At 42.7% G+C, this 13,710-nt stretch overlaps 1 protein-coding gene across 1 annotated transcript in view; it reads right to left on the bottom strand.

The window, feature by feature from the left end:
- Positions 1 to 13,494, bottom strand: part of LOC122548433 (forkhead box protein O3) — a 57,997-nt gene extending 44,503 nt beyond the window's left edge. The window contains exon 1 of the mRNA XM_043687089.2: positions 12,567 to 13,494. Within this exon, the coding sequence (XP_043543024.1) occupies positions 12,567 to 13,136 (570 nt within the window). The 5' untranslated portion in view covers positions 13,137 to 13,494. The remainder of the gene's footprint in view (positions 1 to 12,566) is intronic.
- Positions 13,495 to 13,710: the final 216 nt, after the last annotated feature.

Genomic DNA, 13,710 nt, shown 5'->3' with positions numbered 1-13,710 from the left:
GAAAACGTCTCCACACATATATAGTACTTCCAACATTCCATATTTTATTTGGGTGAATAAAACCTGCTGACGAAACATCAAACTTTTCCATGGCACTGTTATTTCAGTTTTTAATACTGTAATAAAATGTTTCCTCTATTAAAACAAAGTTCACAGCACATGTTTAAAAGGTTGAGCTGGGATTTCAACAGGTGATATTTCCAAGTTGAATCACCCAGTAGTTCATTGCATCAACCAAGACCAACATATCCAAAAGTTTGCAAAATTCCAATTACACGCAGTTTGCCAAGTGCATTTCAAATACTCAACGTTATAAAAACATAGATTACATAACCTACTCTAACTGAACACACAATTATGTGTGTAAAATATTAGATTTATCACAATCCCTTATCTAACCAACACTGAAGTTAACAATGCTCATAAGCCCTGGGGTAGGCCACAACTACACAGTTGTGACCCACAATCAAACTTTACATTGCAAGTATACCACATGTTGAAATGCCGTTTCATTAAGCATGTACAGTTCTGCCACATCAAGAATGATGTCGAAAAAGAAAGAATTAACCCAAAGCAGTGTACTATTTCAAATAATTTATGCAAATGCATACATCACTCTTGGGAATGCATATTGATTATCCAATTATATCTTTAGGGAGGGGTGAATAAAAGTTTGAAAAGGAGAGCCCCACATGATACAGGGGAAGATAGAGAATCTAAAAGAAAAAGCTTGCATTTTTACAATTGTTTTCATAACCTCTGGCTGTAAAAAATGTTTTAAGACATCCTGTAAATATAACCTGCTTTCACCCGCAAGTATAATCCACTGTTACAATAGAAGGAAATACAGCAAACCAGTTAGCACAAGGCAGAGGCCATGAAGTGAGAGATTATCCAATTATATTTTCAGTGCGATTCATTAAATCGGCCACAGATTAATGATTGGGTTGCCAGGGCAAGAGATCCTCTCTGTTCTTCTGCAAATATTGTGCCAGATTGATTGCACTCTCATAACACGATGGAGAGAAGTCCACAACACAATCTAGATAGTTGAGGGCAATATATGATAACATTTTGAACAAAGTTATCTCCTTTTAAAGGTCAGACAAAATTAAACTCAATTAAAATGCAAAATTTTAATTCGGCCCATCAAGTCTGCTCCCCTTCAATCCATTCATGGTTCATCTAATAATCCTAAATGACACTTTTCTGCCTTTTCCTCATAACACTTGGTTCCCTTACTGATTCTAAATCAGTCTAACTAAGCCTTGAATATACTTAACGCAGACTCAAAACCTGTGGTAAAGAATTCCAGAAATTCACTTCCATCAATATTCCACCTCATCTGCCTTAAAGGAATGACACCTTATTCTGAAATCATGACCCCTGGTTCTTGACTCTCCCATAAAAGATAGATGCAGGTGCTTTCCCTTAAGTCCACAAAGAATCTTGTACATTTCAATATGGTCACCTCTCATCCTTGTATACGCGAGTGGGTACGAACCTAAAGCACTCCTCTTAAGATAGCCCCTCCATATCTGGCATTTAACTTAGTGAACCGTCTCTAGACAGCGCCCAATTTTAGCAAGACCTCCCTATTTTCAAAATCCATTTCCCCCAAAATAATATCCAACATTCCACTGGCCTTACCTATTACTTTCTGAACTGGAGGCTAGTTTTTTGTGATTTATGCAGGAGGACCCCAAGCCTCCATAGTTTTATACTCCAATCATCTAGAGTATATAGGTCAACATTTGATGTAACATTCCACTTACCAGCCAAACCTTTTTGGTGAATCATGGATGGAGACTCCTAAACCCTCTTGTTCTGTAGCTTTCTGCAGTCTCCTCTATTCTTCTTGTAAAGCGCACAACCTCATTTTCCCACATTACATTGCACCTGCCACATTATTGCCCACTTACTTTACCTGTTTACATTCCCCTGCAGGCTTTTTCATCTTCGACCCTTGCTTTCCACCTATTTTGGTGTCATCCACAAAATTTGGCTATAATACATTCACTTTCCCTTATTTTGCTCTAAATTTATTAGACATAATTGTGGCCTCAGCACCGATCCCTGCAGTAATACACAACTTTGACATTGCTATCCTGAAAATGCCCCTCCTTATCAGCCAATTGCCTGGGCACACTAATATACTACCTCCAACACCATGGGCTCTTATCTTCAGGAGCCTAATGCACAGCACCTTATCAAGCACCTTCTGAAAATTCACATCCACTGCTTCCACTTTAGCTAACCTATTTGTTATCAAGGATTTCTAATAAATTGGTTATGCATTATTCCCCCTTCATGATGCCATGCTAACTCTGCTTCTTCACTTTATACATTTCTAATTACTGTTGTGGTGCTGTTCGCCGAGCTAGGAATTTGTGTTGCAGACGTTTCGTCCCCTTTCTAGGTGACATCCTCAGTGCTCGGGAGCCTCCTGTGAAGCGCTTCTGTGATTTTCCTCCGGCATTTGTAGTGGTTTGATTCTGCCGCTTCTGGTGGTCAGTATATTGGGTCCAGGTCGATGTGCTTCTTGATTGAATCTGTGGATGAGTGCCATGCCTCTAGGAATTCCCTGGCTGTTCTGTTAGGCTTGTCCTATAATAGTAGTGTTGTCCCAGTCGAATTCGTGTTGCTTGTCATCTGCATGTGTGGCTACTAAGGATAGCTGGTTGTGTCGTTTCGTGGCTAGTTGGTGTTCATGGATGCCGATCGTTAGCTGTCTTCCTGTTTATCCTATGTAGTGTTTTGTGCAGTCCTTGCATGGAAATTTGTACACTACATTACCCAGCATGAGCAAAACCAATGTAGTGTACAAAATCCCATGCAAGGACTGCACAAAACACTACATAGGACAAACAGGAAGACAGCTAATGATCCCCAGCTATGAACACCAACTAGCCACGAAATGACACAACCAGCTATCCTTAGTAGCCACACATGCAGATGACAAGCAACATGAATTCAACTGGGACAACACTACTATTATAGGACAAGCCAAACAGAAAACAGCAAACAGCCAGGGAATGCCTAGATGCATGGCATTCATCCACAGATTCAAATCAATACGCACATCGACCTAGACCCAATATACCAACCACTGCAACGGACAGCTGGAACTGAACCAGAAGCAGCAGATTCAAACCACTATAAATGCCGGAGGAAACATCACAGAAGCGCTTCACAGGAGGCTCCCAAGCAATGAGGATGTCACCTAGACAGGGGACGAAACGTCTGCAACACAAATTCCTAGCTCGGCGAACAGGACCACAACAACGAGCACCCGAGCTACAAATCTTCTCAAACTTTGAATTTCTAATTACTCTATTACATCCTTTAGGATATATTAACAGTATTTTCCCATTTACAGATGTTAAGCTAACTGCCCCACAGGTTAGCTGTTTCTGTCTCTTCCCTTTCTAAATAAAAAAGGTACTGCATTGGCAATTTTCCAAATATCTAGGCCAGGTCCAGAATCCAAGTAATCTTGCAAGATTACTATCAGTATGTTGATTACCTCTGTAGCTACGTCTTTTAATATCCTAGGATGCATCCCATCAGATCCAGAGTGCTTATCGGTCTTTAGCCCTTCAGCTCCCCAACACATTTTCCTCTCACAACAGTTATTTCCTCTCCTGTTCCTTTTGATTATTTAGCATTTTTCAAACCCTACATGTATCATCGACTGTGATGCAAACTGTTTATTCAACTTACTTCTGTCATTTCCTGGTTTCCCTTATTTCCCCAATGTTATTCTTAAGAGACGTCCATGTTCACTTTGGCATCTCTCTTTCTTTAAACTCTTGTTATCCATTAATATTACTTGCATATTTACCCTCAAATGTTTACTCACATATTCTTAATTGCTTTTTTGTTGACTTTTGGTTTTATAACTCCTCTCAAATTCATAACTTGCTTCATGAACTGACTGGACCTCTATTCCCCATATTCACTGCTATTCCCTCAACTTTATAATTTACTGGGACTTGAACATGAGTAAGACAAATTCTCTGGCTGCCTTCCTCACCACACTAGTTAAATAATTTGAGGGGGACATAGAGTTTATTTGCAGGATGTGAAAGAGATTTAACAGGTCTCAACTAAATTGGAGTGTTTTTCAGTACTCAAATGTTCCCCTTCCACACCAATAATTTATTCAAACACTCCCATAACTGCCTGTAAGATCCTTGTTCTCAAGTAAATCTATGCCCATCTCAGTAGTACTTCAGGTACAGTTTCCATCTTTGATCTCCAAAGTCCAATGGATATAAACTCAAAACATTTTTCAACAACTATTTTAGACTCAGCTGCCTTCTTATTATAGCAGCCCACTGTTTTAATATTATTCTCAAGAACAAAAGATAAGGATTAGCCGAATACCTTGTCCATTTTTTTTTTAAAACGTTAATTTGTGGAAAATGGGTGTCACTTGCTGGCCAGCATTTATTGCCCATCCCTCTATTGAGAGAGAGGAAGGGTTTGACCATTGCATGTATTTATTCATGACAGTTCTTTCTGCACCCAATCACTAAACTAAATTGAAGGCCATTCACATCCTAGCCCCAGCTCAACTAATCCTCATCTTGCTTTCTTTCCTCTCAAGTGGATTATCACTGCTCATTTAATCCTATTTTCAATATACAGTAGCTCATCTACTATCCACTTTACTCAAATCGCTTTCACACAGCCCCTCTTACCCTTCAAAACCACTGCCACTTCCCATACTTTGCACAAATTTCATATTCTAGTGCATCTCTACCATTGTCTTCTCAAGCTCCCAAATTTTTCCTCACCCTATCTGATCCCACAGGTCACTTCATCTATGATCAGACTTGAGACCGCTTAGAGATTTTGCGCATATTTTTTGTTTAGATCTGATAAGCATCAAGACTTGCTTTTAACCATTACTGTCCTTACAAACCCAGACTAATTTCAATTCACACAAGCATTTTAAAAGGAGTTCATCTCAAAAGCCTTAACACTCTGCAGTATCAATTGATTCGCCTACTTCCACAATCTCTAGTGAAATTTAAAATAGAAAAAAGGCCAAACGAAACCATTTTCTTTCCATGTCCTCTTCAGAAATTACTTCTGACTAAGCTTTTAAAATTACCCTTCCCAATTATAACTAACTGGTCATGATATTAAATTCCTTGTTTCTGAAATGTGTTCTGATATTTTTTCTATTGCCATACAAGTGGTTAAAATTTTACATACAATCTTCCTAGGCATTTAGTAAAATCTCTGCTTGTTACTAAAACAAAATTTAGTCTGCTTACTCAGTTGAAAAAAAATCTAAACCATCCTCAACATCAGACTCTCAAAGCAGCAAGCCTATTATGCAATCTATATATTAAGGCAGTTGACAAAATGCTTGGAATGAACACTAAAATGTTGAACTCGCCTACAGGAGTACTACAAAAAAAAAATCACAAAGCAATAGCTGTAAAATCAAGTGTCATGAGACAGGAGGTGAGCTGACTAATCCATGGTCAAAAAGAAGTGAAGTAATGGTGTGGCGGGGTAGAGTGAGGAACAGAAGATACAACCAGCAAACTGATCTCAATAGCCTTCAGAATTTTGGAGATGGAGGATAATATGGAGGCTGGTATTGGCACAGTCATGAAGTATTTGGCAAACAAGAATGAGTATTTTAAAGATGACATTTTCATGATTGGAAGGCAAAGTAGGTCACAACTACATTAGAGGTCAAATGCGTTGACATGCCAATTGGCATGGAGGGAACTTCCAAGCAACTATTCTGCTTAAGAGGCACCATCTGTCAGTAAACATATGAAGTTACAGGAGTGTGTTAAGATGTGGGCAGAATTTTAGATTACTTCAAATTTAGAGGGTATAGACTAGACAGCAGTGTATTGGAACACAGTCAAGACATAGGGTCCTCAAAGAAGCAGAGATGCAGTCAGGAAATGTTAGATGTGGAATTAGGCACTGTAAAAAAGGTGATCATGCAAAACAAGTCACAAGCTTAGTGTTGTGTGTTACAGCAGGTTCCAAATAGGCTGATTTAATCGGTGTTGGCAGGAAGACGAATGCAGTCAATAGGAAAATTAGGAGTGAGAGGGAGGTGCTGGAAAAGTACAGCAGATCAAGCAGCATCCAAAGAGCAGGAGGATGGACATTTCAGGCAAAAGCCCTTCATCAGGAATGAGGCTGAGCGTCAAGGGGATGGTGAGATAAATGGGAGGTAGCTGAGAGTGCGATAGGTAGAGCAGGTGGGGGTAATGGTGATAGGTCAGAGAGGAGGATGGAGTGGATAGGTGGGAAGGAAGATGGACAGTTAGGACAGGTCACGAGGGCAGTCCCACGTTGGAAGGCTGGAACTGGGATAAGGTCGGGGTAGGAAAAAAAGAGGAAACCGGTGAAATCCACATTGATGCTGGGTGGTTCCAGGGCCCCAAAGGTGGAAGATGAGGCGCTCTTCCTCCAGGCATCTGGTGTTCAGGGCATGGCAAAGGAGGCGGCCCAGGACCCGCATGTCCTTGGTGGAGTGGGAGGGGGAGTTGAAGTGTCCGGTCACGAGGCTATGAGGTTGGTTGGTGCGGGTGTCCTAGAAACGTTCTCTGAAGTATTCTGCAAAGGTCCGTTTGTAGGTGGCAGAAATGGCAGAGGATGCCATTGCTATCACGTACAAAACAGACCCTAGAGACATATTTCCATCCCCACCCCTATCTGCTTTCCATAAAGACCATTCCCTCTGCAACTCCCTTATCAGATCCCCTCCCCCGCAACCAACCCATCCTCCTCTCCCAGCACTTTCCCATGCCATCGCAGGAATTGCAAAACCTGTGCCCACACCTCCCCTTTAGCCTTCCACATCAGAGTTTTACCTGCACTTACACACATCATTTTCTCTATCCGTTGCTCCCGATGCAGTCTTAGATTAGACTCCCTACAGTGTGGAAACTGGCCCTTCGACCCAACCAGTCCACACTGACCCTCTGAAGAGTAACCCACCCAGACCCATTTCCCCGTGACTAATGCACCTATCACTATGGGCAATTTAGCATGGCCAATTCACCTGACATGCACATCTTTGGACTGTGGGAGGAAACCGGAGCACCCAGAGGAAACCCACGCAGACACGGGGATAATGTGCAAACTCCACACAGACAGATAGTTGCCCGAGGCTAGAATTGAACCTGGGACCCTGATGTTGTGAGGCAACAGTGTTAACCACTGAACCGCTGTGCCGCCCACTTCTCTACATTGGGGAGACAGGATTCCTACTTGCAGAGCGCTTCAAACATTATCTCCGCAACAACTAACCCCACCACCCAGTGGTCGAACACTTCAACTCCCCCTCGAACTCCGCCGAGGACATGCAGGTCCTGGACTTCCTCTATCGCCACTCCTTAATCACCCGACGCCTGGAGAAGACCCCCACACCTTCCCCCTCGGGACACTCCAGCCAGAATGCAATATGGATTTCAACGGCTTCCTCAATTCCGCCCCCCCCCCCAACCTTATTCCAGTTCCAACTCTCCAAACTCGGCACTGCCCTCATGACCTGCCCACCTTCCTTCCCATCTATTCACTCCACCCTATCAGCATTAACCCCACTTCCATATTGCACTCAGCTACCTTCCCCCACCCCTTTCCCATTTATCTCACCACCCCCTCAGCTCACAGCCTCATTCCTGAGGAATGGCTTTTGCCCAAAACGTTTATTCTCCTGCTCCTCGGATGCTGCCTGACCTGCTGTGCTTTTCCAGCACTACACTCTAATCTGCAGTCCTCATTTTCACCTGGAAAATTATAAGCGGCATTCAATGGCTTCAGTCTTCCCAGTATTCTATCAAAGAAGGTTTCTGCTTGTCAATATTAGAGGTCAGCTAAGCAGTGCATTAACTTGCCATTAGGAATTAAAAGAGATGTTGCTGAGGTAAAGGGGGCGTTGTCAGCACACAAGTGAATATTAATGCTATGCCTTTGGCTGATGTAACCAAAATGCACATTGATGAAAATTAGGTGTGGACCAATATTTAATTCTTGGCTATACCAAAGATAATGGCAATGAAACCAGGTAGAGAACACACAGTAAATTACTCCCTGGTATTAGTGTGATAAAGGATGGAACCACACAAGAATAATTCCACCTAGCTGGAAGACAGACGGAAAGGACATAGAAACATAGCGGATAGGGCCGAATGGTCGCCCCACTCCTTTGAGCCTGCTCCACCATTCATCATTATTGTGGCTGAATATCCAACTCAATATCCTAATCTTGCTTTCTCTGCATAACCTTTGATCCCATTCACCCTGCTATATCTAACCATCTCTTGAATACGTTCAATGTTTTGGTATTAACTACTTCCTGTGATAATGAATTACACAGGCTCAGCACTCTGGGTGAAGAAATGTCTCATCTGTCCTAAATGGTCTACCCAGAATCCTCAGACTGTGATCCTGATTGTGGACACGCCCACCAATAAGGTACATTCAGGAAGGATGTTCCCATCTGGTCTTGTCAGAATTTAATAAGTGTCTGAGATTCCCTTCTCAGTCTGAACTCCAGCAGAAACAGTCCGAGCCTGGTCGGTCGGTCGGGCCGGACTCTCCTCATACATCAGGACATTGAAAGAACAATTGTGCCAAAACGGCCAAGGGTCAAGGAATCTTGACAGGCAATCATATTCATTTTGTTTTAATTTGAAAAGAATGGCTTCGATGCCAGGGTTATCTACAATACTTAACTACAGAATCCTACAGAAATGTTCAAGTCCTGCAGATCCCAAAGCAGCTAATTTAGAGAAAAAGCACATAGATTACATATGCACAGGGGGCTTACACTGACATCATGACAGTTTGGTTCAAATTTGACAAAAGGAGCTGAAATCTAGAGGGGAGGCAAGAGTGATTACCTTTGAAAACAAGACAAGACTGCATTTAACAACGTGGAATCAAGAATCTCTAGCAAAATTCAACAGGGATCATAGAAGCTCTGATCATCCAGAATCATATCAGACTCAAAAAGGAAGATGGTAGTTGTTGTCAGATGTCAAATCATCTCCACTCCGGACATCTCCATAGGGGATCCTCAAAGTAGTGTCCTAGGCCTAACTATCTATCTTCAATGACTGACTGACTTTTCATTCATCAGATCATAAATGAGGATTTTGCTGATGATTGCACAACATTCAATGTAATTCACAATGCCTCAAGTCTTGAAACAGTATATCTGTATGCAGCAAGAGGGGGACAATATTCAGTTTTCGGCTCACAAGTGGCAAGTAACATGCGCACACAAATGCCAGACAATGACCATCTCCAACATTAGTATTAGCATTCCTAAGCATTCAATAGCATTACCAGTGAGTTCTCGAACAACCAGGCTCGGACTGTTTCTGCTGGAGTCACTATTGATAAAAACTGAACTGGATCAGCAATATAAATATTGTGGCTACTAAAGCAGGCTTGAGGTGAGCAATCATTCAACATGCAATTCACCTTCTTACTCTCCAAAGCACAAGTCAGAAATGTGATGGAATACTGCCATTTGCTTAGACAAGTACAAATTTCAGCAAGTCAAGAAGCCCAACACCAAGACTTGACTGGTGCCACATTAAACTTTTATTTCCTCTACCACTGTAGCAAATGTATAATCAAAGATGCACTACAGAAATTCAACAAGACACCTGTGACAGCACCTTCCAAATTCAGGACAACTATTGAGAAGAATAAAAAGGGAAACAGGCAGACAGGAACAACATGCAGCAAGTCACTCACCATCCAGACTTGGAAATATAATCATTATTCCTTCAGTGACACTGGGTCAAAATCATGGAAATCATTCCCCAACAAAATTTGGGTCTACCTTCACCAAATGAACTGCACCAGTTCAAAGAGAGAGTTCACCACCTCCTTCATGAACAACTAGGAGTAGACAACAAATGCTGGCCTAGCCATCGACACCTACATCATGAATGAATCAAAAGTAGTCCCATTACAAACTGTCCATTTTACATGGTAAAATTTATAACAGTCACTACATTTTCCTTAATTAAAATTAGTGCCAGTTCAGCAAGCAAATTCATGAGTCTAGCAAAAGTAGAACAAATATTGATACCTTATCTACATGTATGCTTGAAACATTTAAAAAAACAGTTAACATATCCACACATCAGATATCAATATAAAATAACTGTGCAGTACTTCCTACTACCTAGCCTCTAAACAGAACTACATTCTAATCATGGGCTAGATTAGAGTGATGCTGGAAAAGCACAGCAGGTCAGGCAACATCCAAGGAGCAGGGAAAAAAAACAAACAAACAAACAAATAAATAAGACGTTTCAGGCAAAAGCCCTTCATCACATTCTAATCGTGTTTCATTCAAATGTCAGAATGTATTTTAAAAACTGCTGTACTCGAATGGTACTTGCACCAGACAGATACAATGTGACCTTTGCACCCAATTGTCTGAGGGAAAAATTTACTATCTTCTTTGAAACATGGAACAGCATATGCTCCAAATGCAGATGGCTGCATTTAAAAATTATAAAATGTAACCACTACCTGACTTTTAATATTTGTTTCCTCCCCAGTCCTGAAATTCTCATAAGGCTAACTCAGCAACATTTGGCCATCACAATCTCAAGTTATTTAAGTGGAGAACGTTTCTCAACTTTTTTTCCCTATCTTGCCACTAACATTTCCTCTGGTGCTCTCTGGTCCATACATTAATACAAGACTCAAACTATGATCGATTGTTAATATAATCCTAGGACTCATACATTAAAAACAGCTGTAAAGCATGTTTCTTTTTGCAACTTCATCAGTGAATGTAGTATATTATAGGTTAGTTATATGTTAGCAAACGTAGAGGTACAGATATCAGATCAACAAGAAACCATAGTTAAACAGGGTTTGCTTCAGCACTTCAATCTAAATACTCAGTTTCCACAGTAAAACAAAGTTCACAAGAAAGTAAAACACATTGAAACTTGCTTACTGTTGCATATGAAGGAAGCTCTGGGTATATATTTTCAAGGCAGCCTATCTATCCACCTCCAACCAATGTGATGTGCAAGTTACAGTCAGTTAGCAGAATGCTAGAATAGCCAACGATCCTGCTAGGTTCTTCAAGACCTCTGTCTCAACCAACAAATGGATAGCTCAGTATGTTACTGGACTAGTAATTCAGAGGTCAGAACAAAGTGATCCACTGACCACAAATTCAAACCTCAAAATGTGGAATTTATTGTAAACTTTTTCTTAAACAAAAATGTAACAAATTTCCATACACTGCTTACTAAAGATGTGCTTTTTAGGGAAGGAGATCTGATTTCAGCTGATCTTTATATTTGACTTCAAATTTATAGTAACATTGTTCACTCTTAACTGCCCTCTGAAAAATCTAAGTGAGTAGCCATTTTTTTTTAAATCAACCTGTTCACATTATGATAGGCATCTCAAGCAGGAAGAACTTGAACCTGGACCTCCTGAGTCAGAGGTACATACATTACCACAACCCAAATGAGTAAACCTCTCAGCTTATTCAAGATAGAGGCGCACTACCACCAAAGACAATTAGAGATTAACAACTAATGCTGCCTTTGCCAGTAATACCCACATCCTATGGACAAATAAATGCTTACAACACTGCAGTCCTTAGACAATCCAGTGATATAACTTTCATCTCCAAGTCTTAAGTCTTTTTGCACTTAGTATATGTGTGCGTCTATTTTCTACTCAAGCTGTTCAGAGGTTATATTACACACCCCCGGAACCTCAGGCCTCTGAGTTCAAAGACAGGGATACTAGCACATCACAAAAGCCCAAATGCTAAGGGATTGATACTTCATTAAAAAGGGGTAAAAACAATGACTGCAGATGCTGGAAACCAGATTCTGGATTCGTGGTGCTGGAAGAGCACAGCAGTTCAGGCAGCATCCAAGGAGCAGCAAAATCAGGTGCTACCTTTTGGATGAAAAATTTTATTTAAAAAAAAAAGACAAACCTCACCAAAGACAATATTGTAACCCGTAGCATTGTTTCCAAAACAGGAGTGTTATTTGGTACAAACACCCGATTACCAAAAGTCTGTGGGATATACCCCCACAATTGATAACGCGCTACAAAAAATCCTTCGCTGACTGTCAAGTACTGAGACGCCCTGACGCCGTTGAAGCAACATATTGTAAATACATGCACGCTACTTCGCTCAGTACTCATACCAGCCAATACAAACCAGCTAAATACAAATACTAAGCACATTGGCTTAAAAAGTAAAATAATCCCAAGTATGTACTAAAGGAGTACAGACACCACCTCAACTCCTGGTTAAAGCTTCCGTCCAAATAGCGGGTGCGGTGGCAACAAGTTATCTCCGATTGAAACCCCATTTACAGCCATTTCAAGAAGAACCGGTCTTAAATAATCGCTGACTACAGTTTACACACTGGATCCGTCTTGAGTTATTTTTTAATCACTAAAGCGACCATGTTGCGAAATACACAAGAATGCAGCTCGAACATTGCTGAACTGTGAACACAAATGGGTGAGTGTAGGGTTGTAATTACGGAAGACTGTACCTTCCAGCCGGCCGAACTGTTGCTGTCTCCTTTATCCTTGAAGTAGGGCACGGAGCGGACCATCCAGTCGTAGATCTGGGACAGGGTTAGTCTCTTGTCTGGGGAGCTCTCAATAGCTTTCGTGATCAGATCTGCGTACGACATGTTGCCCCAGGCGTTCCTGCGGGACGAGGCTTTCCGCTGTTGGGGCCCCGCGCCTCCTCCTGCACTGAGGCCGCCGCCTCCGGGGGAATGGGCCGAGGATGGAGAGCGAGAACCTCGGGGGCCGCTCAGCCCCGCCGGTTGCTGCTGCTTCTTCTTCAAAGCGTCTCCTCCAGGCGGCTCGGACTCCGGCTCCGGCTCTCCCGCGGCAGCGGAGCCGAGCAAATCTTCTTCATCCTCTTCTTCCTCCTCGGGGATCATCTGGGCAGCGTCGGTGGGCTCGCTCTTGCCCGGGGAAGAGGAGGCGGGCAGGTCTGGACGGGGCAGGGGCCAGGTGCAGGAGCGGGGCCGGCTCTGCGGCTCGAAGTCCGGGTCGATGTCGATGTCCAGCGGGGAGCCGGCCGTGGCGGAAGCGGTCCCTTCGCTCATGATGGGGAGACTCAGACGCTGCCCGAGTGGACGGAGAGATAGGGGGAAAGGAGGCTTGGGTAGGAGGAGGCTATCGGCGCCGGGACGCCCGGCTTCGCTTCACTGCAGGATCGTAATCACAAAAAAAAAGTATTAAAGCCGTACCCCGTGACTCGGAGCCATGGCGGGGTGAATGTGGAAATAGGGGTTTCACAAACTCGGACTGCGGCGGGGTCGATGCTGTTGAAAGGGGGTCCTGAGAAGGGAGATGTGCGCCGCTTCACTCTGCACTCTCACAGGTCCGTCGCTGCCATCTTCTCACCCTCTCGAACCCATTTGCTTGGGGGGGAAGTGAAGAGAAAGGAGGTGCCGTTGTCAACCCCCCCCCCCTTTTTTTCCTTAAAATAAACCCCACTCCGCCCCACACCCCCAACGCTGTCCAGTCCCTTTCAGAAGATTTCTCCGCTCCCAAACCAGGATTACTGCAGGGGAATGAAGTTGTGGAAGGGAGGGAATCAAATGAAAGGGGGAGGGGGAAATCAGAGCAGGGTAAGTGTTCCCTCGTATCTCCCACACTCCTCCCTCCCCCTCCACG

The sequence above is a fragment of the Chiloscyllium plagiosum genome, unplaced genomic scaffold (genome assembly GCF_037043375.1).
Source record: "Chiloscyllium plagiosum isolate Xiang-an unplaced genomic scaffold, Cpla_swu_hap1 HiC_scaffold_3, whole genome shotgun sequence".
Taxonomy (NCBI): Eukaryota; Metazoa; Chordata; class Chondrichthyes; order Orectolobiformes; family Hemiscylliidae; genus Chiloscyllium; species Chiloscyllium plagiosum.
Note: the sequence above shows the minus strand (reverse complement) of the source record. Positions and strands in the feature narration are given on the sequence as shown.